A 23,017-nucleotide genomic window follows, 5' to 3' on the forward strand; every position below is an offset into this window, starting at 1 on the left:
TTTTAAAAACACAGTAGTGCGTACAGTATTCCGCTTAAGGGTTGACGTGTGGTGTAGCGCGTTCACGAGCTAGAGGACCGAGCATGAGGTCCGTCTCGTGGGGCATGAACATTCTGATACGTTGATTAGTTACAGCAGCTCGGGTTACCGCTTTCAGAGAACAAGAGTTCTGAATGAGTTCCTTTGGTTCTGTTCAATAGTTTAGCTAATGATGATAGTTTTTTCAGTTCGGAACAAATATTAGTGTTTCGAACTGAAATTTATTTAAGAGAGCAAATTTAAACGGCATTTAAGAGCCCGACTATTAAGTTTCGGATGAACGTTACATAACGCTAGCTAAGATCGCTAACGGTTATCTAGGTGAAGAACCTTAGCTAGGTTAGCTAAGTTCGTTCACTGAGTTATGGATGATCAGACCGGGTTAACACATTTGAACAGTCTGTTACTGCAGCTAGGTGAGCATTTTGCCTCTCACTGTGGGAATGGTTAACCTGTATAATCATTTGAGTACGCTTTTATTAAAAATTCTAACTTCAGCTCTAGAGACTCGGGAATTAGCGCAGAAAAGAGACGATCTCAAACAACAAATTCAAAGTGAGTAGCTTTAGTTATTCAAGCCAGGTTTAGTTGGACATATCCAGTGAATTAGCTACAATGAACATCTCAGTCTACTTACTTTTTAAACTTGTGACTAGTTTGCGAAGCCAACATACAAGAAAAGAAGAAATATATTGATGGAACTCAGAAGAGTATAAAGAAACTAGACGAAGGAATTCTGCAGAAACAAAACACTGTTAAGTGTTTCAAAGAAAGTGTGAAAGGGTAGGACTACCACAATATCTCAAGTTGGAGCATTTTTTCTAAACTTGCTAGCCTGTTTGATTAGCTATATATAGATAGCTATGTAACTCAATATTCAGACGTCTCACTGCTGATTATATAAGTCATGTATCTAAAAGGTTCCTTTTTAAAACTTTTTACATTCTGTCACCACAGTTTATCTTCTTATAGAAAATATTCCCTTTCTTCGTGGTTTTTCAGTCTTCGGGCGATGAGTAATCTCCTTCTGCAGTATGAAAAAACACTGGAAGCTGAGTTACAAAGGAGACAGGACAGTTGTAATCAAGACATGTAGGATCTTTTCATCCATCTATGGTCCTACTGTCGAAATAATCACTGTGACTTGTGTTGTAAAGTATTGGTAGGTGTGCAGATTAACACAAATTTGATTATTCTCTAAAGGAAGATGTTCCAGGAGAGAATTGAAAACTACAGGAAAATATTTCAACAGCACAAAGATGAGTACTGCCAAAATGCACTAGCTAAAAAGCTTCTAAATATTCAAGCAGACAATGAAGAAATTGAGAAAAGAATTCGAGCCATAGAGGACCAGATAATAGCAAAAGACAAACAGCTGAAAGCTCTACAAGGTAATTTATTACATCTTCAGGTACCAGTATTTGACTCAGTTTTGTCCTATCCAATAAACCAATAAAATCAAACGTGATGTCTTTTTATAGGGGGTCGGGACACATGTGACAGGTAGTGTATTTTTACATCACAGCTCATATTACATTCTCTCATATTAAAAATATGTAGCTATGAATGATTTCACAGTGATCAAACACCTATTGAGTCACAAAAACAACAAGAACCATTGTCTGTAAGAAGCTCTCAGCAAGATGATATGTCATTTGATCAAGACCTTCAGCCACAGGTACAATAATCAAAGCCATTCGGTTTGATTTAAAGAAATAATAAAAATATTTGTACAGTGGCTTTTAACTCCAATTAGGCAGTGCTAAAAAGTCTGCTATAGCAAACATGGTCAATTTTGGTGTTTCTGCATTTCAGTGCAACATTTTAGGGTTGATCTAATAGCTCTACTACTGAAGTATTATGCAGTTGCAGGAGTAAATGCATAGGTGATATTTACATCTATTAAACATGAGCACTCTTGAGAGCAACTTCATAGTATGCCAGTGGTGGCACTGTTAACAACTGGCATCCATACTAAGTAGCATATTGTTAAGAAGATGATAACCTGAATAACAGATACTTTCATTTTAGTTTAATCAGTGTCTAATTATGGAAAATAGACAATATTACTTCAATTTATGATGTGTAGGGCACAGAAGCAATGCAAGAGGATAATCAAACCAATAAAGAAGAGAAGGATACAGAGAATGTTGAGGACCAAGCAGATGGCATTGATGAGTCAAATGCATCCCAAGTGGTCACAATTGGCAGCACCATTTGGTCAAAGCCAGACATAGGATGTGGTAATCATATTTCTGTTTTCCATTGTCTGCTGTATGAAAAATGCCACTGCACTTTTAAACATAACTTATACGAGTTACACATTACTTTAGTTTTCAATATACTACCAGCAGCTCTGTTTTTTATTCTTCAGAACCAATTCAAGGTGCAGAACAGAAACAGCAAGAGCAACCAGCAGAGGTGGATTTTTTAAGTTAAATTTTTTAAAGAATCCATGTTGTGTCAAGGTGATATCATATGGAGGTGATAAGGATATGGCCTCACCTCTATATTACCGCTATGCCTCATTAAAGCTGTAATCAGCAAATGCGTCATCACTTTTAGTACACTAGCAGAAAATGATTTGAATAATAACATAATAAATTATGAAAATCAAGAATATATACCACACTTAGTGTACTTGCATTCTGTTAGCAATCTATGAGGTGGCTGTATTGTCCCACTGGCTATTCCTGATTGTGGCTTCAACCTCTCTGTCAAGTTCTGTTATGTGGGTTTTGCATTAGTTAACTTGTTATATCATGGGCTTTGTTAACAGGAAGAACCTGCAAATACGTCCTGTGGGTCTGATGTCATGGAGGAGATGCTGGAGATGATGGATGCTGATGGCCGGCAAGAGAGTGGAGCAACTGCTGGGATGGAGGGCTATAGCCAGGGAGTAGCCTGTAACCCATCATCCCCCATCAGAATGACAGCAGTGCTGAACACTCCAACATTTTCTCTAAAGTACGCAATCCTCAAAACGAAGACCTGGCTTCTATTCTTAGAGAATGTCAGAGTATAAGTGTTAGCACAAGATTTAAGTACCTATTGTCCATACTAATCAGTTACTGTCAGCCAAGGGGTAAATCAGATCCAGAAACTGCACCCTTGTTCTGTGGTGCTTTATAAATATTCTTACTATGAAAATAATTTCTTTTTATGATATCTTTCTTAATCAGGAACCTTTAAGATAATGCTAGTTCATAGTAATAAATACTAAAAGATGTATCTATACATATATTTGTTTATCTGATTTACACAAAGACTGGACCTTTTAGATTATCATATTCTGTGACCATAATTTTATTTGTAATCGATTATTTGTTGTGCAATCTCTAATGCAGCAGCAGCCCTAATGCTTCCCCTGGTTGTCACGAGAGTTCAGAAATGCCCGCCTTTGTATTTCCAGTGAACTCTGGTCCAAGCACACCTGCATTCTCTGGGTTTGGCTGTGGCTTTGATTTGGGATCAAGCCAACACGAGGTCAGGCAAAACCATCAGATAATAATTCTAATGCACAATTTTATATTCATTTATAGACTGTACTTGCATTATGTTACCATTCAACAGTTATAATTAAGTAACTCTGTTTTCTAGGAGTCACCCTTTACATTTACAAGCTCCTATTTCAGCAACAAGGTATTTTTCTTTAGATTGATATTGTAGCAAAGGTAGAGGACAATGACCACTTCCAGCTTTGAACCCAAGTTTTTCCAGGTGACAAATGTATGTTCTGGCCAACAAACCAAAGAGCTAGTCCCTGGCAGTGTGACAGGACACTTTTGCCCTCCTGATCGATGGCCTCCATCACAGATATACTTAGAAGACTAGGCATTAGGACTGTTTATTAAGTATTATATTAAATATCGTGAAATTAACCAGAACTAAGTCTGTACTAATGGTTAAAGGCTGTATTATTTTGACTGGAATTAGTGTTTAGCTTCTTAAGCATATAACACATCCTCATTTACCTTGTTTACTTGTAGAAGTCCCTGGAAGCAAACCTGCCAGGTGGGTTATACATTTAAACAGTACGTTTGATATTTGAAACTTTAATACATATTTTTAAAATGAATTTTTTATTATGACTTTTTTTGCTTTAGCAGGCTTCCTGTTTGAGTCACAAAGTCATCCAGAGGTGGATTTTGCATTTTCTTTTGGTTCAAAGAGCCCTCAACTCAGCTCCTCTGCCCAAGAGACAGGAGGGGTTGGAGATGCCTGCCCTTTCTCCTTCAGCCTCGACAAATTTTAAATGTTTTATCTGCATTTTGTCAGGCTGTTGGTATTTCAGTATTTCATGTCTGACAAGCACAGAACTCAGATTTTAAAGTTTAAATAGTATTGTTCTAAATTGTTGCTTCATTTGATTTTAGACATTAGTTATGATTTTTTTTATGGGTTTTTCTGTGCTAATAGTTTTCTGATGTTTTGTCCTCTTACAGTTAGTTAAAGCTGTTATAGCTACAGTTATAGATACAGTTTCAGGAGCTTAAGTTCAAACAGCTTCCTGTGAACAAAAATGTATTTCTATTAAAAAATGATAAATTATTAAAAGTATCCTTATAATTAAAGTGTACATTTCTGTGTTTTTCTTGTTAAATTGTAATAGGCTAATTGCAGCTTTTCCAGGCAGTTACAATAATAAAATAATTAGTCATCAATGTCAAGATGAATTTCTTAATTACATTTATATTAGGTTAACATTCAGTTTACATTTATGACTCTTGTTTTTAATACTTTATACAGAACTGTGATATAGGCTTTTTTAAAAGGACACATACAGAGTAACAAAATTAACAGGTGTATTTGCTTTTTTGTTAAAATAGCATATCAAGCATAACAGTTTGTTGAAAATAATGTCACGACATCAATACAGGTAACCATGATAAAATAAATGTTCACAATATTATGTATTGAGGTCATGCTTATGAGTAGTTACATATGTGAAAAAATAGAATGGCAAGGCAGAAGGTTAACACTGAAACCTGTTGCTTTAGATTGATCACTATAAGCGCAAAGTAGCACATTTATGAGAAGTGTTAAACCACCTACTTGGTGTACTGTTATAAATCAGTTTATCCAGTGTACGTCACAGAAGAATGCTTCCTCATCTTTGCCATTTTACTCTGAGGCTTTTGTATAGAAGAATAATTTTACATTTGATAATTTTGGCACAAAATATTCCCATGGTCAGAACATGGTCTAGTAGCAAAGATGTGTACTGATGGGCTAGAAGTATTGTTACCCGATGGAAGGTGAGCACAAAAACAGATACATGGAAAGTAGCATATTAACAAACCTAATTTATATATCAGGCAATCAGGTTTAGGCATAAATTACTGACATGAAATGGCATTTTAGAGGCTTAGGCTCTGGTACTCATTCTGTATAATGGCAGTCACTTTGGTTTGCATTAATACAATCGCTGGTGTACATTGTAATGTGTGTAGTTGTTTAAAACTCTGTCTGCTGAGAGACAAAATGTTACAAGTGTCTCCTGTGAGATTGAACATATAATGTTGTGTGTGTAGTTGTTTAAAACCCAGTGTCAATACTGAGAGACTGACGTGTTACATGTTCAATCTCTCCTGTGATATATTGGTTGAAAGAGGTCTGGTATTTGGCCAGCATCTTGAGCATCAGTCGAAGACTCAGCCACCACTGCTCTTTGGGCATTCTGTGCCTGTAATGATGGACAATGAACTGGCAACTCTCAAATGCACAGAAGAAAAGAATTACAGCTCTGGGATGAAACATAAAGTAAACCTGACCTTTATAAGATATATTAAGTCAGAGATACTCACTCAAAGTCAGTCTGTGCCTTTAGCTCAGTCACGGGGCTGAAAGAGATCACTTTCTTGTTCAAGCCAACCACACAAGCCGTGTCAGGCGAGTTGGCAAACACACGTCCTACCATAAGGAGGTGGACATGTCATTCAGAATATCTTACAAAATGTAAAATATAATTACATGCATGTTTAAACAACATCACATAAGATCATATTGTTATATTCAATATCAGCATGGCTGTGGTCCACAAGGTTTCCAAAGGCACAGGATGTTTAAGGCAGGGGTCCTTCATGAGCAGTGTAAGCAGTTACCTTCCTTTGCATAGCTGATGAAGGACCCCTGTCTGAAACATCCTGTTTATCTGGAAACCTTGTGGACCTCTCTATGTCTTACATCCTGTTTATCTGGAAACCTTGTGGACCTCTCTATGTCTTACCTCTCTATGTCTACATGTCTTACAACAGTACACTGCAGATACTCATATTTTATATATATATATATATATATATATATATATAGAGAGAGAGAGAGAGAGAGAGAGAGAGAGAGAGAGAGAGAGAGAGAGAGAGAGGGAGAGAGAGAGAGAGAAAGTACAAAAATATGAATTAAATCTTTAATACCATGTCTCAAAGTGCTAGTCATCCTCTCTGTAAGCCACTGCACAGCCCTCACACCCAATTTTGTGCCAAAATTTCTGTCAAAAGGTGAGGGGGTACCTCCCTAAAGAAAGACAACATATTCCTTTTAGACTAATAAAAAAGTCATTAAAGGAGACTTCAAATATGCATAAAACATATCTGTTGTAGTGAGTTAACTTTATCCTTATCATTTAATGGATGACAGTTCCTCACATATCACATTTATTCATTCTTTACCACACCTGTTGCTCACCTGTTGGAGATGTCCTAGAACATTGACTCGACAGTCAAAGATGCCTTTTCCCTCAGCAGAGTATAGATTGTAGATGAAGTCAGTGGTGTAATGCATATGGCATTTTTCATTCCTGTGTCAAAGGCAATTATGTGCTTGGTAGTTATTGCCTAATTCACTAAAGCATTTTGTAAATTAATATTTACAAAAGAGTAAGGGAACATAGCAAATTTTCAGTAAACATCTAAGAGTAAAAAAAATGATCTAGGATCAGGCCCACTCTGTCCATAAGTGGTGTGATGGGTCGGGCAAAACCAGACAATTGTGGATATGAAAAAAGGAGGTGATTTATTGATTGTACTGGGATTGGGGAATAATCCAAGGTACAAAAGGGGGCAATCCAAGACATAGAGAAATAACCAGTCCAAGTCCGAAACCAAAAGAGCAATGATGAAAAGAACCAGGCAGAAAATCCGAAAGGGGTAGGCAAAAAGACAAAAACCAGAAATACAAGAACAGGGTGTGATACAAAGAAAGGCTATCCAAAAAGAACGCTCGGGATGCTTTAAGATAAACTGTCAGCAATACTTCGCAAAGACTGTGAGTCTGAAACCTTCTTATATACACTTGAAATCAAGACATACAGGTGAGTTCAAGACTCTGGTGAGACAGATCTGATTAAACGCCTCCGATTGGTCGCCTTGTTGACTGGGTGACGAATGGGCTGCTGGGTACTGTAGTCTTCATTGGGATCTGGTGTTATGACAGTACCCTCCCCTAAAGAGTCCGGGCTGACTGAGACACGAAGTCAACCGCGATGTCCCCCTGCCAGCATGGTGGACTCCGGTCTAGTGCTGGCTCTATCTGTAGGAATGCGGCGAGGGCGACCCCATGGATGGGGAGCAGGTCTATCTGGATGAAAGTCAGAGAGGAGACCAGGCTCCAGTACATCACTGCGAGGCACTCAGCTTAGTTCCTCGGGGCCGAATCCCTCCCAGTCCACCAAGTATTGTAGTGAGCCACCCCTCCTCCTAGAATCCAGGATACGACGCACTGCATAAACCGGAGTTCTGTCATAGTCTATGAGCTGGGCAGGGGTCTCGTCTGGAGAATCCTCGTCCAAAAGGCCAGCTATAACAGGCTTAAGGAGAGAGACATGAAACGACCCGAGACACAGTAGTGAGCAGGAAGGTCCAGCTTATACGTTACCTCATTGATATGTTGGACGATTTCGAAGGGGCCAATATACTTGGGGCTCAGCTTGCAACATGAACCCGGCTTGCGGAAATCCCTCATGGACAGCCAAACCCAGTCACCCGGTAGGTAGACAGGGGTCTCCCCACTGTGCTTGTCCACCATGTCCTTGTACCTAAGCAGGGAACGTTCGATACCTTGATGGGTCTCCTCCCATACCCTCTCACTGCATCGTATCCAATCATCCACCACCGGGATGTCAGCGGCGACAGGGTTTCATGGACCCATAGGGTGTTGATAGTCCGGAACACACTCAAAAGGGGTTAAACTGGTAGAGGAACTGGTGAGCGAATTCTGTGCCATCTCCACCGAAGGTGATAATATGTTCTCGGGGATGCCGAATATCTGGAACACCTGTGTAAACAGTGTCTCCTCTGTCTGGAAGGCAATAGGTAGGCTCGGGAATGCAATGCACCTCACCCCTCTAGAGAACCGATCCACAACAGTGAGGATGGTAGTGTTACCTTCTGAACAGGGAAGGTGAAGTGACCAAGTCCAAAGCAATGTGCGACCAAGGTCTCGAGCACAGGGAGTGCCATGAGTTTACTGGCATGGAGGGTCTTCGGTGTCTTGCTTTGGCTACAGACAGAGCAGGACGAAATGTATCGGTGGATGTCACTCGTCATTGTCTCCCACCAATACCGGTGAGCTATGAGCTGATGTGTACGTGTCTCCCCTGGATGACCCGTAGCGAGGGAGGAATGAGCCCGTGCTAATAAAAGGTCCCAGCAAGAAGCAAGTACATGTCAGATTACCCGTTGGGCATTCCACTGGAGTAACAGCACCTTGTGTGGCTTGTTCGATCTCCATGTCGATCTCCCATTGGATAGAGGCCAAGTGGACCCAGGTGGGTAGAATTGTTTCCTTCTTCTCCAATGTCTCCTCTCGCGCCCCCAGATGGACGTGGGAAAGGTCATCTGCTTTAGTATTCCGAGTTCAAGGACGACACATAATCTTGAAATTGAATCTGGAGAAGAACGACCAACAGGCTTGGTGGGGGCTCAGTTGTCTGGCCGTACACATATACTCCAGGTTCCTATGGTCTGTAATCACTAAAAAGGAATGAAAACAACCTTCCAGCCAGTGTCTCCATTCCTCTAGGGCCAATTTAATGGCCAATAGTTTGCGCTCTCCAATCCCATAATTCTGTTCCGCAGGGGAAAGTTTCTTGGAGAAATACACCACGGGATGGAGTTTGTCCCTTTGACGCCTCTGCGAGAGCACGGCCCTGACTCCAATATCAGACGCGTCTGCTTCTACGATAAACGGGACTGTAGGATCAGGGTGTTGAAGGATGGGAGCCATGGTGAAAGCCTCCTTTAACTTGACGAATGCGTCCTCAGCTGCTGGAGTCCAACTCAATTTAGTCCCTTTAAGGAGAGCCGTGAGACGGGCTTCTATGCTACTGAAGTTTCTTATGAAGCGTCGATAGAAGTTCATAAATCCCAGGAAATTAGCCTTTTGACGGTGGTGGGTACTGGCCAACGAAGAATGGCTTCTATTTTTTTGTCATCCATAGTAACTCCCCCATGGCTTAATACATACCCCAGGAAGGTCGTGGTCATGGCATGAAATTCACATTTCTCTGCCTTTACATATAGTCCATTATCCAGGAGAATCTTTAGTACCGAATGAACATGTTGGATCTATGTCAGAAAATCAGGTGATTAAATGAGAATGTCGTCAATATACGCGATGACATATCGGCCTGTTACCGTCCGAAGAACATTATTGATGAATGCTTGGAATACCGAGGGTGCGACACTGAGACCATATGACATCACCTCGTACTCATCGTGCCCCCTTGTGGTGACGAAGGCGGTCTTCTATCGCCCTTCTTGATCTGTATAAGATTATACGCGCTACGAAGGTATAATTTTGTGAAGATCTTTGTCTCTCTGAGCTGTTCCAGGGTGACAGGGATTCAGTGGTAGTGGATAAGCATACTTATTTGAGGTTGAAGTTTCGGTAATCAATGCAGGGACGAAGGCCACCGTCCTTTTTCTTAACGAAGAAGAAACCTGACGCCAGGGGGGAAGTGGATGGTGGATGATGAAACTCTGCCTTAGTGCCTCCTCTATATATTGTTCCATGGCTCTTTCCTCTTCTTGGGAGAGAGGATAGATGCATGCCTTGGATAAAGTTGCACCCTCCAGGAGTTCGACAGAACAATCACATGAACAGTGAGGGGGTAACAGGGTTGCTTTCACCCTGCTGAATATGCTTGCGAGGTCTTTATATTCCTGGGGGGGAACGAAAACTTGTTCATCAGCGGGGCTTTCACCGTGGAGCAGGGCTGTAGTGTGGGTAAAGTCAAACAGTTCCTCTGACAACATGCGGACCACTGAGTTATCTCTTTCTGGGGCCATGATATATTTGGGTTATGTTGCTCCAGCCATGGCAGGCCCAGAATGACTAGAAATGATGAAGCTTGTAAGAATAGAAACGAGATGAGTTCAGAGTGGCGGCAACTGGTGGTGAGTTGTACAGGGGTTGTACAGAGAGATATGGTCCCAGACCTTACGGGTGATCTGTCCAAAGCAGCTAGGCGAAGGGTCTTTGATAATGGCTCTACAGGGATATTCAGGTTGTGTACCAGACAGGCATGAATGAAGTTACCCTCTGCCCCGCAATCGACTAGGGCTGTGAACATAGAGGACAGAATATGAACCCCCATATTATAAACTGGCAATGTGAATGATTTAGCAACCATGCTCATTTTGTTCAGGGTTATTACTTGATACTTGAGAAGAAGAAGATTTGCTCCCTCTATGTGATCGGGATAATTTACTGTTAGGTAGGAGACGACAGTCCCTGACCAGATGGCCTACTGATCCAAAGTATAGACACAAACCTTCTTGGAACCGGTGTCGGCGTTCCTCCGAAGATAAGTGAGAGGAGTCACATTGCATAGATTCCACCATGGGTTCTCATCTGACTTCTGATCCAGGACTGGGGAGGGGATAGCTGGAGTGAACACTACTAGATCTCTATAGTTTTCTTTTCTGGACGTAATTATCTAGATGGATAGCTATAGCAATGAGCTGAGCCAACTTGAGCTCATTGTCCCAACAAGCGAGCTCTTACAAGACCTCGGAATTAAGGCCATGTCTAAATTGTACTATTAAAGCTGCCTCATTCCACCCACTACCAGCAGCTATTGTGCGTAGTCCACTACAGTCCAGTTGCCTTGGCACATTTTGATGAGCAATTCCCTGCTTACTCTTCCCCCGTGTCGGTGATCAAACACTGCTCGAAACAAAGTTATAAACTCATTGTATGTTGCATGGAAAGTACAAAGAGCATTGTAGCAAAAATCCCTGACATCTTTTAGGGGAACTGTCATATTTCTCTGGCTTACTCACTGGGAGGGTAGGTGGAGAATTGGTAATCGCGGCAGTAGTAACCAATGTGGGGTTGAACCAGGTAGGAGGAACATCTACCTGGGGGTAAGTTCCCGCAGACAATGACCGAGTTCCAACATTTGTACCTGTTGATCCGCCTGTTGTTTAGTGATCGTTTCCATAGACCGCGTGAAACTCTCAAGTGCCTGTTGGTGCTGGTTGAGCAGCTGACCCTGGTTAGTAAGTGCCTCCTTTACTGCCTCAGAATCCGAAGTATTCTGTGATTGGTCGGGCAAAACCAGACGCTTGTGGATATGAAACAAGAAGGTGATTTAATAACAGCACAGGGATGGGGGAATAATCCAAGGTACAAAAGGGTGCAATCCAAGATGTAGAGAAACAACCAGTCCAAGTCCGAAACCAAAAGAGCAATGATGAAAAGAACCAGGCAGAAAATCCGAAAGGGGTAGGCAAAAAGGCAAAAACCAGAAATACAAGAACAGGGTATGACACACAGAAAGGCTATCCAAAAAGAATGCTCGGGATGCTTTAAGATAAACTGTCAGCAATACTTCGCAAAGACTGTGAGTCTGAAACCTTCTTATATACACTTGTAATCAAGACATACAGGTGAGTTCAAGACTCTGGTGACACAGATCTGATTAAACGCTTCCCGATTTGTCGCATCGTTGACTGGGTGATGAACGGGCTGCTGGTTACTGTAGTCTTCATTGGGATCTGATGTTATGACAAGTGGATTCAATAATGGTAAAACAGAAGACTCAAACTCTTAGTGTATAGTAGTTATATATAAAAAGGAAGGTTGAATTTTTAAATACTATTTACATTAATGATTCAGTATGAATGGTTGTAATGTAAATGGTTCTTCATTAATAAGCACATAACAGGGCCTTGTATTCTTTAAATAAAGTGTCTGGTATTTATCAAACTGAACATAATACATATACATAATGAAATAAAGCAGGTGCTAATGTGACCTTAGCACCAGACCCCTCTGGATGTCCTTTTTCATCTTCTCTGTGAGATGCTCAACATTCATCTGTCAAAGGAAGTAGGAGGAGTAAACTAAGCAATGATTGGAGTTAAGAGGCATGACCAAATAACACCACTATGCTGAGGATGGGAGATTATTCCCAGCTTCTCAGTAGTCTGTTGAAGATTTAAATTACTTAAACATAGGTATACATCTCACCTTCAGATCATGGATATTAAATGGCTCCTCAAAGATATATGCTGCATCAGCTCCCACTGCAATGCCAGTAGTGGATGCCAAGTATCCACAATATCCTCCCATTGTCTCTACCACAAACACCCTCCTCTTTGTTCCTGTAGCTGACTGTTTGATCTTATCGCAGCTCTGATGGCAAGATGGCCCAGATGTGCTCAATTACACAGAGAAGACTGACTGGGGTCCATTTGAAAAACATGCAGTGGGTATTATGGTATATGATGTGTCATCATCCTTGTCAGAATAAATCTGAAAATTTGTTTGACAGTTTTGTACTTTAGTTGTTTTCCTACTGAATAAGAAACCTATCAAATTTCATGGGAAACTCACCTCCATAGCTGCATTGACAGCAGTATCAGATCCCAGGCTGAAATCAGTGCCAGGGACATTGTTGCTGATGGTGGCAGGAATGATGCACATAGGAATACACAGCTCATTATAGCTCCCCCTAGCTTCAAACAACTCCAGTATTCCTTCATAAGCCTAAGAACATAACAGAACTCTTGAGTTTGGTCTGGACAGTTTGTGGATAAGCACATAAACAGAAGCATGAATGGCTACTTACCTCAAAGCCGCCAACTACTAGAAGTGCTTGGATGTTGTACTTATTAATGTTTTCCACTAACTTTTCCATGCAGGAACTGGGCAGAGTTCTTGAGAGAAATAAAAAGTACAATCATGACTAAGATATCAGATGGATGAAGAGAAAAATAAGAATCCTTTTAAAAACCAGTCACTAACCTCTTAGTCCCTAACAATGAACCTCCTTGGCCAGTCCAACCAGCCACAGTATTCCAAGACACCTCTTTGACCTTCGCACAGAAAGTAAGGCTCATATGTGAAATTCTGTATTCAAGCTCACCACTGTAGTAGATATTTATGAGCTTATTTCCTATTACTGCAGAGAAGCTATGCAGATTTCTTGTGGGTTTTTTTTTTTTGCATCTAGTAGCCTTGGTACACACCCACGCCTGACACAATACCCTTCCAAGTTGTTCCATTGAAGGCCCAAATTGCCAGTTATTGTCAGTGTTTTTATATTAAACAGTATCAGTGCAGTTATCATTATAGCAAATGAAAACTAAAGCAATCTCAAAAGCATAGTATAACACTGATGGCTAATTCTTCCAGTGTATGCTGCTTGGGGCATTCCTTACAGCTCCGTTGGCAAGGCCCTCGAATCCATCGCTAACAGTGTAGACTTTGTGGCCAGCAGCCAGCCCCACCCTGACTGCAGACCTCACCGCTGCATTCATGCCAGCTGCCGGTGCGCCGACATTCAAGATGGCCAGCGAGAAGTTGCTCTGCAGAAAATGTCAGTTTTAATGCATAGGCTGCAGCGTTAAAAGCACTCTCTGTTTTGGCTCCATTTTGCAAGCTATCGTAAACCTTGGGTTGCTGGCATCTTTGTTTTTAGTAAACTGGTTTAGCACTTAGTTAGTATTGAAAAAACAGGAGTTTACAGGCTCAAAACCAGAAAAAGGCCAAGATAATGAGGTCTATTGACAACTCAGTAAAGGCACATACACATAATAATACATACCTACACAAAATACCTTCCAAAACCATACTGTTCAGAATCTGTTAAAGAACATTTGAAACATATGCTGTTGATAGTCCTACCAATCCAGGAGTGTGGCTGTAATATATAAAACATTACCTCGACTTGAGCAGGCTTCTGGTATGCCAGTAACTTGTAAATGCCCCAGTTGTTTTCAAAGCTCCTGAAAGGAGTGAAATATTATGTTATCTTGGGGTTTGCAAGACAAGACACATTAATAGGTTAACATTTAGTCTTGGCCTCTAAATGTGTGATACAGTAACGTGTATGCACAGAACAGTATCACCTTCCACGGAGCTGAATAGCCTCTTCAAACCTTTTCTCATTCATGGCCCTCTGTACCTCTTTAGTCTAAAAATCCCAGAAATATGACAAATAATAATTATTTTGACATAATTAAGCATGGCATCAACCGGTTTTACTCTGTGGTTTCGGATGATTAATTGTTATTTTAAAAAATTGTTTTAGTCAACATTAGAAATGGTCTCACCATTTCAACTCCTTCCATGAGGGGGAGCCGCACCGACTGGTTGCCCGACAGGCCAATCACGCAGGCGGGGGTGTCTGGAGTTGCCTCCATCAGGGCCACCACTGCTTCCACTCCCAATTTACTACTCTAGAGTAGTAAACTTCAATTTACTACGCTAATCAATTTCCGACTACTCTAATTTACTACTATAGGGGAAAAGACCACCAGCAGAGTGATTGGAATATCTCCTTATAACCGTATAATGTTTTTTCACATACTTTGACTGTTAAATGCATATAAACAGTATATGCTATAGTATAACAATTAGCTAATAACATTTATTCAGTTTTTCTCCCATCAGTGAGACCCAGTGTACTACTTTTCATATCCAGTAACTTCTGGGAATCTTTCTGCTACTGAATTAGATTTGAGAAATGTAAAGATGTTTGGGGGTCTTAATTAAAACAATTACAAAATGGACTCAATTTTATTTTGGAATAAAACAGAAGAGAACCTGACCTGGTGTGAGAAACTCTGTCCAACTATTATATATCATTTAATAATGTTTGTCTCCGCTATTATGACAGTTTTTTCTTTTATTATGTCAGAAAATGTAAAAGTTTATGTGCCTACCATGCCTTGGTCCCTTAGCCAGCATATTACATTTTCATTGTGAACTAAAACAGAGCCCGTTACAGTGAAGTCTGAAATGCTTACTAGCACTCGATCAAAGGCAGAAGGGGTTCCTCCTCTCTGCACGTGGCCTAGTACAGTCACTCTGGTGTCATAGCCCAACCGCTTCACTACAAGCTACACACACACCCCCACACCCACACCCACACACACATACATACACAAGTGGGTGCACAGGTAGACACACAGGAGCTGGAATATCTTTAAGTTAGTATACCGAGGAAAGCAATGGTGTTGAGAACAAGCCTGGATCAATTTTTCTGATGTGCCTGTACCAGCACTGAAGATGTCAGAGACTTACATCTTTGATGTAGCCAGAGGAGATCTGCTCGCCCTTTTTGTTGATGGCTCCCTCAGCAACTATAATGACGTTCAGCCTGGATCCCTTACTACGGCTCTGTACACACATGGTAATTCCAGAAAGCTTTGCTTCTCAAAAAAATACATTGGGCCAGATCAAGTAATACACATTAAAACTTAAAATTCACTAATAAAAAATATCATGACTGATCCTCTCACCCATTGGTCCTTCTGCCTGAATCAGTGTTCAGTTTGCTTGACAATAACAAATCCTGTGATATAATCTATATGGTTTTATTGCTCTGATCCCCTGAAACTAGTTTAAGTACTCATTTTATTATTAGTTTTTTATATATATATATATAAGTGTAACCTCCAGTGATCTATGACCACTGTAGATTTTCATTTGCCATGTGTTACCATTGCTACAATATTTCTTACCAAATAACACACAAGTTACCATTAAATCAATATCTATTACCAAGTAATACAATATTACCAAGACCTCTCTGCTGCTTTCAATACTGTTGACCATTACTTGCTTTTCCAGCGTCTTGAGCGTATGGCTGGCCTCACTGGGACAATGCTCAGCTGGCTTAAGTCCGATCTTTGTGATCATTTTAGTGTATGCTGATCATTTCTCCTCCTCTACTTCTATTGTTCACTGTGGCCTGCTCAGGATCAATCTCATTATATATTCTTCAATTGGGGAGGTTCATTAGGAAGTATAACATTCCAATTCATTTATGCTGAACTTTAAAACTGAAATTATCCTCTTTGGCTATCCCCAATACACTGATCTTTAAATGAGTAACACTGGTGGACTGTCAGCTTATGTGAAACCTCAGGCTAAGAATCTAACAGTAATATTTGATCCTGATCTTGATAAACACATTCATTCTGTCATCAGGAATAGCTTTTTCATCTTAGATCAACTGCTAAAATTAAATCATTTCTGTCACCACAAGATATTGAAAAAGTAAGGCATGCTCTTATTTCATGCCGCTTAGACTACTGTATCAGCATGTATATGGGTATAAGTTAGTCCTCATCAGCTTAGTTATAGTTTGTCCAAAATGCAGCGGCACACCAGCTCACAGGCACAAAAAAATAGAGATCATATCATTCCAGTCTTGGCATCCCTTAACAGGCTCCCTGTAAATTACAGGATTCAATTCAATTTATTTGTTTTCAAGTCCTTACATGGATCTGCTCTGTGCTACATAGGAGATTTGCTCCAACCTTATCCTTCTTCCCGGTCTCTGAGGTCATCTGATTAGTTGTTCTTGGCTGTGCCTTGGTCACAGCTGAAGTTTAAAAGTGACTGAGCTTTTGCAGTGGCAGCACCGACACTGTGGAACAGCCTACCCCTGGATATTAGGTCTGCACCTTCTATTCCTGCTTTTAAATCTAGATTAAAAACCTACCTTTTCCGGTTAGTCTTTTACTCCTCTGTATGATTGGGTTAGTCTATGTTTCCATTTTAACTCCTTGTACTGTGTTTATAAATGTGTTTTTATGTATTATTATGTACAGCACTTACGAAATGTGCTTTATAAATAATTACTTACTTACACCTTCTCTACAATGTCTATTACCAAATAATGTCCATGTTACCATTAGTAACATCATACAAAATAATATATGTTACCATTACTACATCTACTACTAAATAATACACATTTTCTGTTCTTTTTTATAATTAAAATTACTCATTTGCCATTGAAGGGCACTGTGGCAGGCCCACCTCTCCCAGCCGGGTGCACATGAGCTCCTCCCAGCCTTCCTCTGGAGGTGCCTCAGGAATAAAGAGCCAGTCTGCTCCAGACGCCAGTGCAGTCACCAGAGCCAGATATCTGTGCAGAGAGCAGACTTCAATCAGCATGAGCCTGCTGTCAGAAACACAGCACTGCACTGACCAGCAGTGCCCTTTCTCAGTAACATGTAATGACGTCTGTCACTACCACAGCAATAACCTTTATCGCCAACTGTAATAATCTCTAGAGTTAATGTAGCAATGACCTCGTTATGTAAGACTTACTCTTTAGCCAGCCATGAGAGGAAGATCACACAGTAAATGGGGGGACAAGTTGACCACACGTCTTAAAACTGTCCAAACATTGGTGCTGTACATGGGAAGAGCCTGCACACTAATCTAAAAAACTAAAATACCAATTTAAGTGGGATATTTAATGACAAAAGTTAGTACAAATATTGCAGTGACCTATTATCTTCTGCACTGCATGCACAGTCAACACAACATGGGGCTTGGGTATACATATGTCATGTGACCAGTACATGATTGGGTATACATATGTTATGTGACCAGTACACATGGTCATGTCACACGAAAATAAATAGCATGATAATACAATTAAACAAGCATGCTGATTAATTTATGGGGCATGGACTGAATGAAGCAGTTTCCTTTTTCCATACCAAAATAGAAACCAGCACTGCATTTCTGCATTTTTTCAGCAGCACTCAAACATGACTCACCCGCAGTGCCGTCCCATCACCTCCAGAACAAATGTGCGCTGATGGCTGCACAGGAGTAGGAAAGAGATTAGCAAACCTCTGTAAATCCTTTGTAATTTGGAATAATAATCCACACGCCTAAATTATACTTGCCTAAAGCAGCACAGAATGGCAACATTTGTTGAGACTTTAATCCCTGATGTTTTTGATCATTCTCGATGTCTCAAAGATTTTCAATATTTATTTGGAAACTTGGAGAATGTTCGGGTCAACATTTTCTTGCATGTTGCATGATTCAGTCTAACTAACAGTGAGAGGCCAAGTTTGAGTTGAGTGAGCGAAGTGGGGCAGGAGAGAAGGGAGGGGGGAGAGATAGTGGAGCGGGTGAACAAGGCCTGTGCCACACGTCCTAGGGAGTGCCTCTGACCTTTGCTGTGCTCTATCACAAACACCTCACACTGTGACATACAGAATAGGAATTACAACGCACTGAAAGACAGGCCTAAGAATAACGCTGGCACAAATAAGAAGGTATGTGCTGTACAGTAGATTATATCATAGAGTTATAGATAAACCTAAACTGAATAGATTCCACCAACAGGATAGAACAGTATAGAAGGTGGCAGATAAAGTGCATGGTATGTGTATTGGTTATCTGAAGCCATTTATTATACAAGTGGATCTGGGATTTAGAATGCACAAGATACTGGATATTACACATCTGAGTCAGGGATTAGCAGGTCATTCTGATAAAGGAAGAGCCAAAAAAATGTTGGGCACCTCTTTAGCACCTGACAACACAGGCAAGTTCATGCAGGTGCCATGCTGAATACCTACACTACTCTAATAAGGCAAGGGTGCATTCCTTTATCAGATTATGCAGTAGACTTACAGTATAATAGATACAGAAAATGTGTTCCATTCTGTCCTGTGCTACTCTATTCTGCAAGAAATGTCTAATGAGTTCATTTGTTAGAGTCACTCATATTCTGTTTCATTCACATAAGGATGTCTGCTTTATATGGTTTCTCATTCTGTGTCTGGTTGCCGACCTTATAGCAGTGGTGGTAATGGCATCCACAATCTCCATGATACGATGGAGTGCCGAGTCTGCACCGATCGTCATGTCCGTTCCACAGAAATCATTATCGATGGAGCCTACCAAGCCCACAATGTTCAGGTGTCCATACTGCTTTGCTGTTTCAGCAGTGATCCTGCCTGAAAAGATGAAGGTAATCACTGAAAACTAATGATTTGGAGCAGAAGACAGGAAAGGAGAGCCTTATCTGATTAAAAGCGGGCTTGGCAGCTGAAGGTTTAGACCAGGTGGCACCTTTTGCCAGCAGTTCAGCGAGCAGGCCACTCCACTCGTTGCGGAAGATGTTTGCCCCTGTGAGGCTGCCATCGCCTCCACATACGCAGAGGTTGGTGATCCCTCGTTTCACCAGGTTAAAGGCAGCTGCCACGCGGCCCTCCCGCGTAGTGAAGGCTTTACAGCGAGCGCTGCCTATCACCGTGCCTCCCTGGAATGAGGTGGAAAATCTGTTATCAAATGAGCATCTAAATCAGGCCTATCAAAGCTCTTCAACACATGTTGATCATTTGGCTCAACAAAATGAGTTAAAACAAAGTCAAAGGCTCTTTATTTTGTCTCCATGCATTTCCCACATGGACAGTTAATTACAAGAAGAATTACAAGAAGGGTTTATTTCTTAGTTTTGCTTTAAAGACCATAGTCACTTGACAAGTGCAACAAAAGGTAGCTAATATAGAACTAAAAAATAGGACTTAGCACACTATTACCTCTGCTGCCAGGGGGTTTCAAGAAGTCCATGCTTTCCACCATAGCTGTAATTTTGCAAGCTAAGCTTGACTAGCCGCAAATATAGCAGTACAAAGACTAAATCTAGTATAACTTGCATGAGGGAAGTTAGGTAGCACTAAACACATAGTTAAGAACACAACCAAGCCTTTTAAATGTTTTAAGTTTATATTCAAACCTATTTGAACATATTTGATAGCATTAGCCTTACGCTGGATAAGAATGGCAGATGGAAACTAAGCCATAAAGGGTTAAGTTCAGGTGCAACAGAAAAACATTTGCCCCATCACCAAGAGTTTGCTGGTTTGAACCCTGATGGTAGCACAGCCATCTGTGACTGGTGTCCCAGAGAATACATTTGACATGGCTCTCTGGGGGAGAGGTATGACTTTGACAAGCAAAGTGACACTAGCCAATCATGGGACATCTGTGTACTTGTGCTTGATGACCAGGGCAGTTAGTGTTTTCCTCCGAGTGTGTTCTGCTAATTCAGAAATAGCAATTAACTTAATTGTGAAATACAACTAATTCTGAGAATGCAGGGCAGTTAGTACTTTCCTCCAAATGTGTTTGTATAGAGCTCCTGCAACAAACAAATTCTGCTTTTAATTCAGAAATAGCACTTAAATTAATTGTGAAATGACAACTAATACTGAAAGTGCAGGGCAGTAAGTGCTTTCTTCTGAGCAGCTGCTCCTTGACACAATGTGGGCAGCAGTTACAAAAGATGTGGTACTTGGCTTCATGTGTCTCAGAGGAAGCATGTGTTTCCTGCACCCTCTAACATTGGTAGCTGCCGTATGATAAAGCAAAGCTAACTTGAAGGAATGTGCATATCAAGTAAAAATAGGACAAACATTTAGTAAAATGTAAAAATCAATAAATAAATGGCTTAGTTCAAAAGGCCAGAATACATCTGAGGAAAGCAGATCTGACCTTTCACCAAACCTAAACTATTTGTAAGGTGAGGAAGGCAACAGACACTAAATATATATGCTTTCTGAAGTTTGCATTTAGGAGTGCTATATAACAGCCCCCCAGCACATGCAACATAACATCTTACCAGCAGAGTATGAGAACTGGAAGAATAAAAAGAAGAGGAAATACAAAGAATGTGTAATTAAATAACAGAGTATAAGATCAAGTTTAACACTAAAACCTATTAGAAAACTTGGCTGTGTTCATATGGAGAACAACTTCTGCAACAAACCAGTTCTGACTTTATGCAGAAATAGCAATTAACTTAATTCTGAAATAACAACACATTCTGAGAATGCAGGCTATTGAGTCACTACAGACAGAAGAACTCAGCTTGGTGCTTTCTTACCAGCTGGATGATGTTGGTCACACTGTGCCAGTGGGCCAATGTGATATTGTCTCCTCCATCCACCAGGCCCTGGTAACCCTGGATAATTGCAGTAGAAGAGAGCTGAGCCATTGTTAAACAGTGCAACACATTCCATGTCTCTCTGACCCAGCGATTTTCCAAACCCTTCATGAGGTATGGGCTATTGATATACTGCACAAATGGCTTCCTCAGATACACAGACTAGACTTTAACCACAGACCAGGACATGAAGCAATATGTTTTTGAAAAACAAATTATGCAGATTATACTTTGCCATCATCATTGTTCATGATAAGGAAATCATTTCCCCCTGGAGTTATCTGCACACTGTCTTCCAGAATAAATGTCTAACCCACACCTTAAAGCAGGTGTAATACAAAATGTGTAAATCGTGGTGTTGTCTTCAAAATAAAAGGAATATCCACATATAAGGTTAATCATATTTGTTAACCACTCATCAATATGACGAGAAAAAGCTAATATTTTGAATCCTTATCAACTCCTCGTTGCAAAAGGCAAAAGGTGATTGGACAATACCTCGTAAATGAGATAAACCTTGGCTCCTACATATATGCCCATCCGAGTGACTGCACGGACAGCGGCGTTCATACCTGCGCCGTGACATGAGGTACAACATAAACATCTTACCTTCAGGGTTTTACTATTTCCCCAACACAACCATGTGCTACACAATTTAAAGAGTGTGTATTCTTCTTCAGCAGATAGTAATCCTAAAAAGTCATTTCGTGAAATATTTAAATACAGCCATGACCATCTCATCAGCAATCCTACACGTAAACAGGAGAGTACACAGTAGCGTACGTCCCCTGACAAGCAGCACGTACTGCCTGGCACACCCATTCAGTGTAGCGTTACATGGCCGCCCCTTACCCTCGCCGATCTGTCCGCAGATTGTTCTCAATGATTTCCTGGGTTTGAATGAGCTACAGGGCTAAACATATTCATTTTACACACTTTTGGCCTATCATGTTTATACAAAGGCATCTGTGAACACAGTACTAATATAGTAAGAATAGGCATTGCGGCAACATTCAAACGGTAAAGGCGGAATACCAGCAAAAACCGTAGCTAGCATAGCTAACACGTTACTGTATTGCACAAGAGCCACAAGAACATATTCCACCTGCTACTCAGACACAGTATATACAGCTATATCTTATTATTATTGTCGAGGTTGACAGTATACCTTGAGCATCTCCTCCGCTTGTTAGCACGGCAATAGCTTTTCCAGGCCCCGTCATCCGCAACGTCTCCAAACCTTGAGAAAACATTTTTACGTACTAAACGAAAAAAAAAAAACACAGCAACTTGGCTGAGAGGTCTACACAGTAAATTAGCTAAGGCTTCAGAGATTATAGGCGCACTGTCGCTCTGTCGCAACTTCCCAGGTCGGCTAGAATGATTTTTACATCATTATGCATTGACCTTCCGGGGAGGAAGGATAATGTGTAAATGTAACCCCTCCCAGGTCTGATGTAATGTAGGCTGTGCTTAGTTTATGCTCCTCGAAGGCTGGTTCTTCCAGTTCTAGCATTTCCGTTCCGACTTTCAGTTTCTAACCATAACATTGCAGATGAGAGGGTGCTTGTAGTCACCCTGCAAGGTTCTGAAAGTTTAAACCCGAAGAATCAAGATTAGATCTGTGAAATGCCTTCTGTAGATCTGTAAGAATAACAAAGTATTTTACAGCTGAAGAGTACTTTTGGTGTAACACAAAAATAAATAATTAAATTTAAAAAAAAACAATAAAACGTTAATTTAGAGGAAAAAACAGCC

At 40.7% G+C, this 23,017-nt stretch overlaps 2 protein-coding genes across 6 annotated transcripts; one reads left to right on the forward strand and one right to left on the reverse strand.

The window, feature by feature from the left end:
• The first annotated feature begins 112 nt into the window (after nt 1–112).
• On the forward strand, nt 113–4,627 carry LOC113577923. 3 transcript variants are annotated; one of them, XM_035534928.1, is made up of 14 exons: nt 113–455; nt 538–594; nt 696–822; nt 1,042–1,131; nt 1,243–1,430; nt 1,521–1,542; nt 1,618–1,717; nt 2,129–2,282; nt 2,414–2,460; nt 2,819–3,006; nt 3,387–3,525; nt 3,640–3,681; nt 4,029–4,053; nt 4,146–4,627. In XM_035534928.1, exons 1-14 carry the CDS (start codon nt 404–406, stop codon nt 4,292–4,294), a joined length of 1,380 nt encoding a protein of 459 aa, XP_035390821.1. In that variant the 5' UTR covers nt 113–403; the 3' UTR covers nt 4,295–4,627. The 3 variants fall into 3 exon arrangements, with proteins under 3 accessions (XP_035390821.1, XP_026866641.2, XP_026866642.2); XM_027010840.2 differs by having other exon boundaries at nt 363–594; XM_027010841.2 differs by having other exon boundaries at nt 363–594; nt 4,149–4,627.
• An 84-nt stretch (nt 4,628–4,711) lies between these two features.
• Nucleotides 4,712–22,683, reverse strand: pfkla (phosphofructokinase, liver a). Of its 3 annotated transcripts, XM_027010837.2 has the most exons (22): nt 22,428–22,683; nt 21,758–21,831; nt 21,200–21,277; nt 19,384–19,573; nt 19,103–19,268; nt 18,072–18,116; nt 17,320–17,428; nt 15,574–15,669; nt 15,297–15,389; nt 14,601–14,726; nt 14,397–14,461; nt 14,210–14,273; nt 13,707–13,853; nt 13,291–13,361; nt 13,115–13,202; nt 12,880–13,032; nt 12,514–12,678; nt 12,299–12,360; nt 6,724–6,835; nt 6,453–6,552; nt 5,847–5,952; nt 4,712–5,725 (listed from the first exon to the last, which is right to left on the reverse strand). In XM_027010837.2, the coding sequence occupies exons 1-22, from the start codon at nt 22,510–22,512 to the stop codon at nt 5,578–5,580; spliced, it is 2,343 nt and encodes a 780-aa protein (XP_026866638.2). In that variant the 5' UTR covers nt 22,513–22,683; the 3' UTR covers nt 4,712–5,577. The 3 variants fall into 3 exon arrangements, with proteins under 3 accessions (XP_026866638.2, XP_026866640.2, XP_026866639.2); XM_027010839.2 differs by lacking the exons at nt 21,200–21,277; nt 21,758–21,831; nt 22,428–22,683 and adding an exon at nt 20,936–20,946; XM_027010838.2 differs by lacking the exons at nt 19,103–19,268; nt 19,384–19,573; nt 21,200–21,277; nt 21,758–21,831; nt 22,428–22,683 and adding an exon at nt 18,204–18,391.
• Between the last annotated feature and the right edge of the window lie 334 nt (nt 22,684–23,017).

This window comes from Electrophorus electricus, chromosome 2, assembly GCF_013358815.1.
Source record: "Electrophorus electricus isolate fEleEle1 chromosome 2, fEleEle1.pri, whole genome shotgun sequence".
Lineage (NCBI taxonomy): Eukaryota > Metazoa > Chordata > Actinopteri > Gymnotiformes > Gymnotidae > Electrophorus > Electrophorus electricus.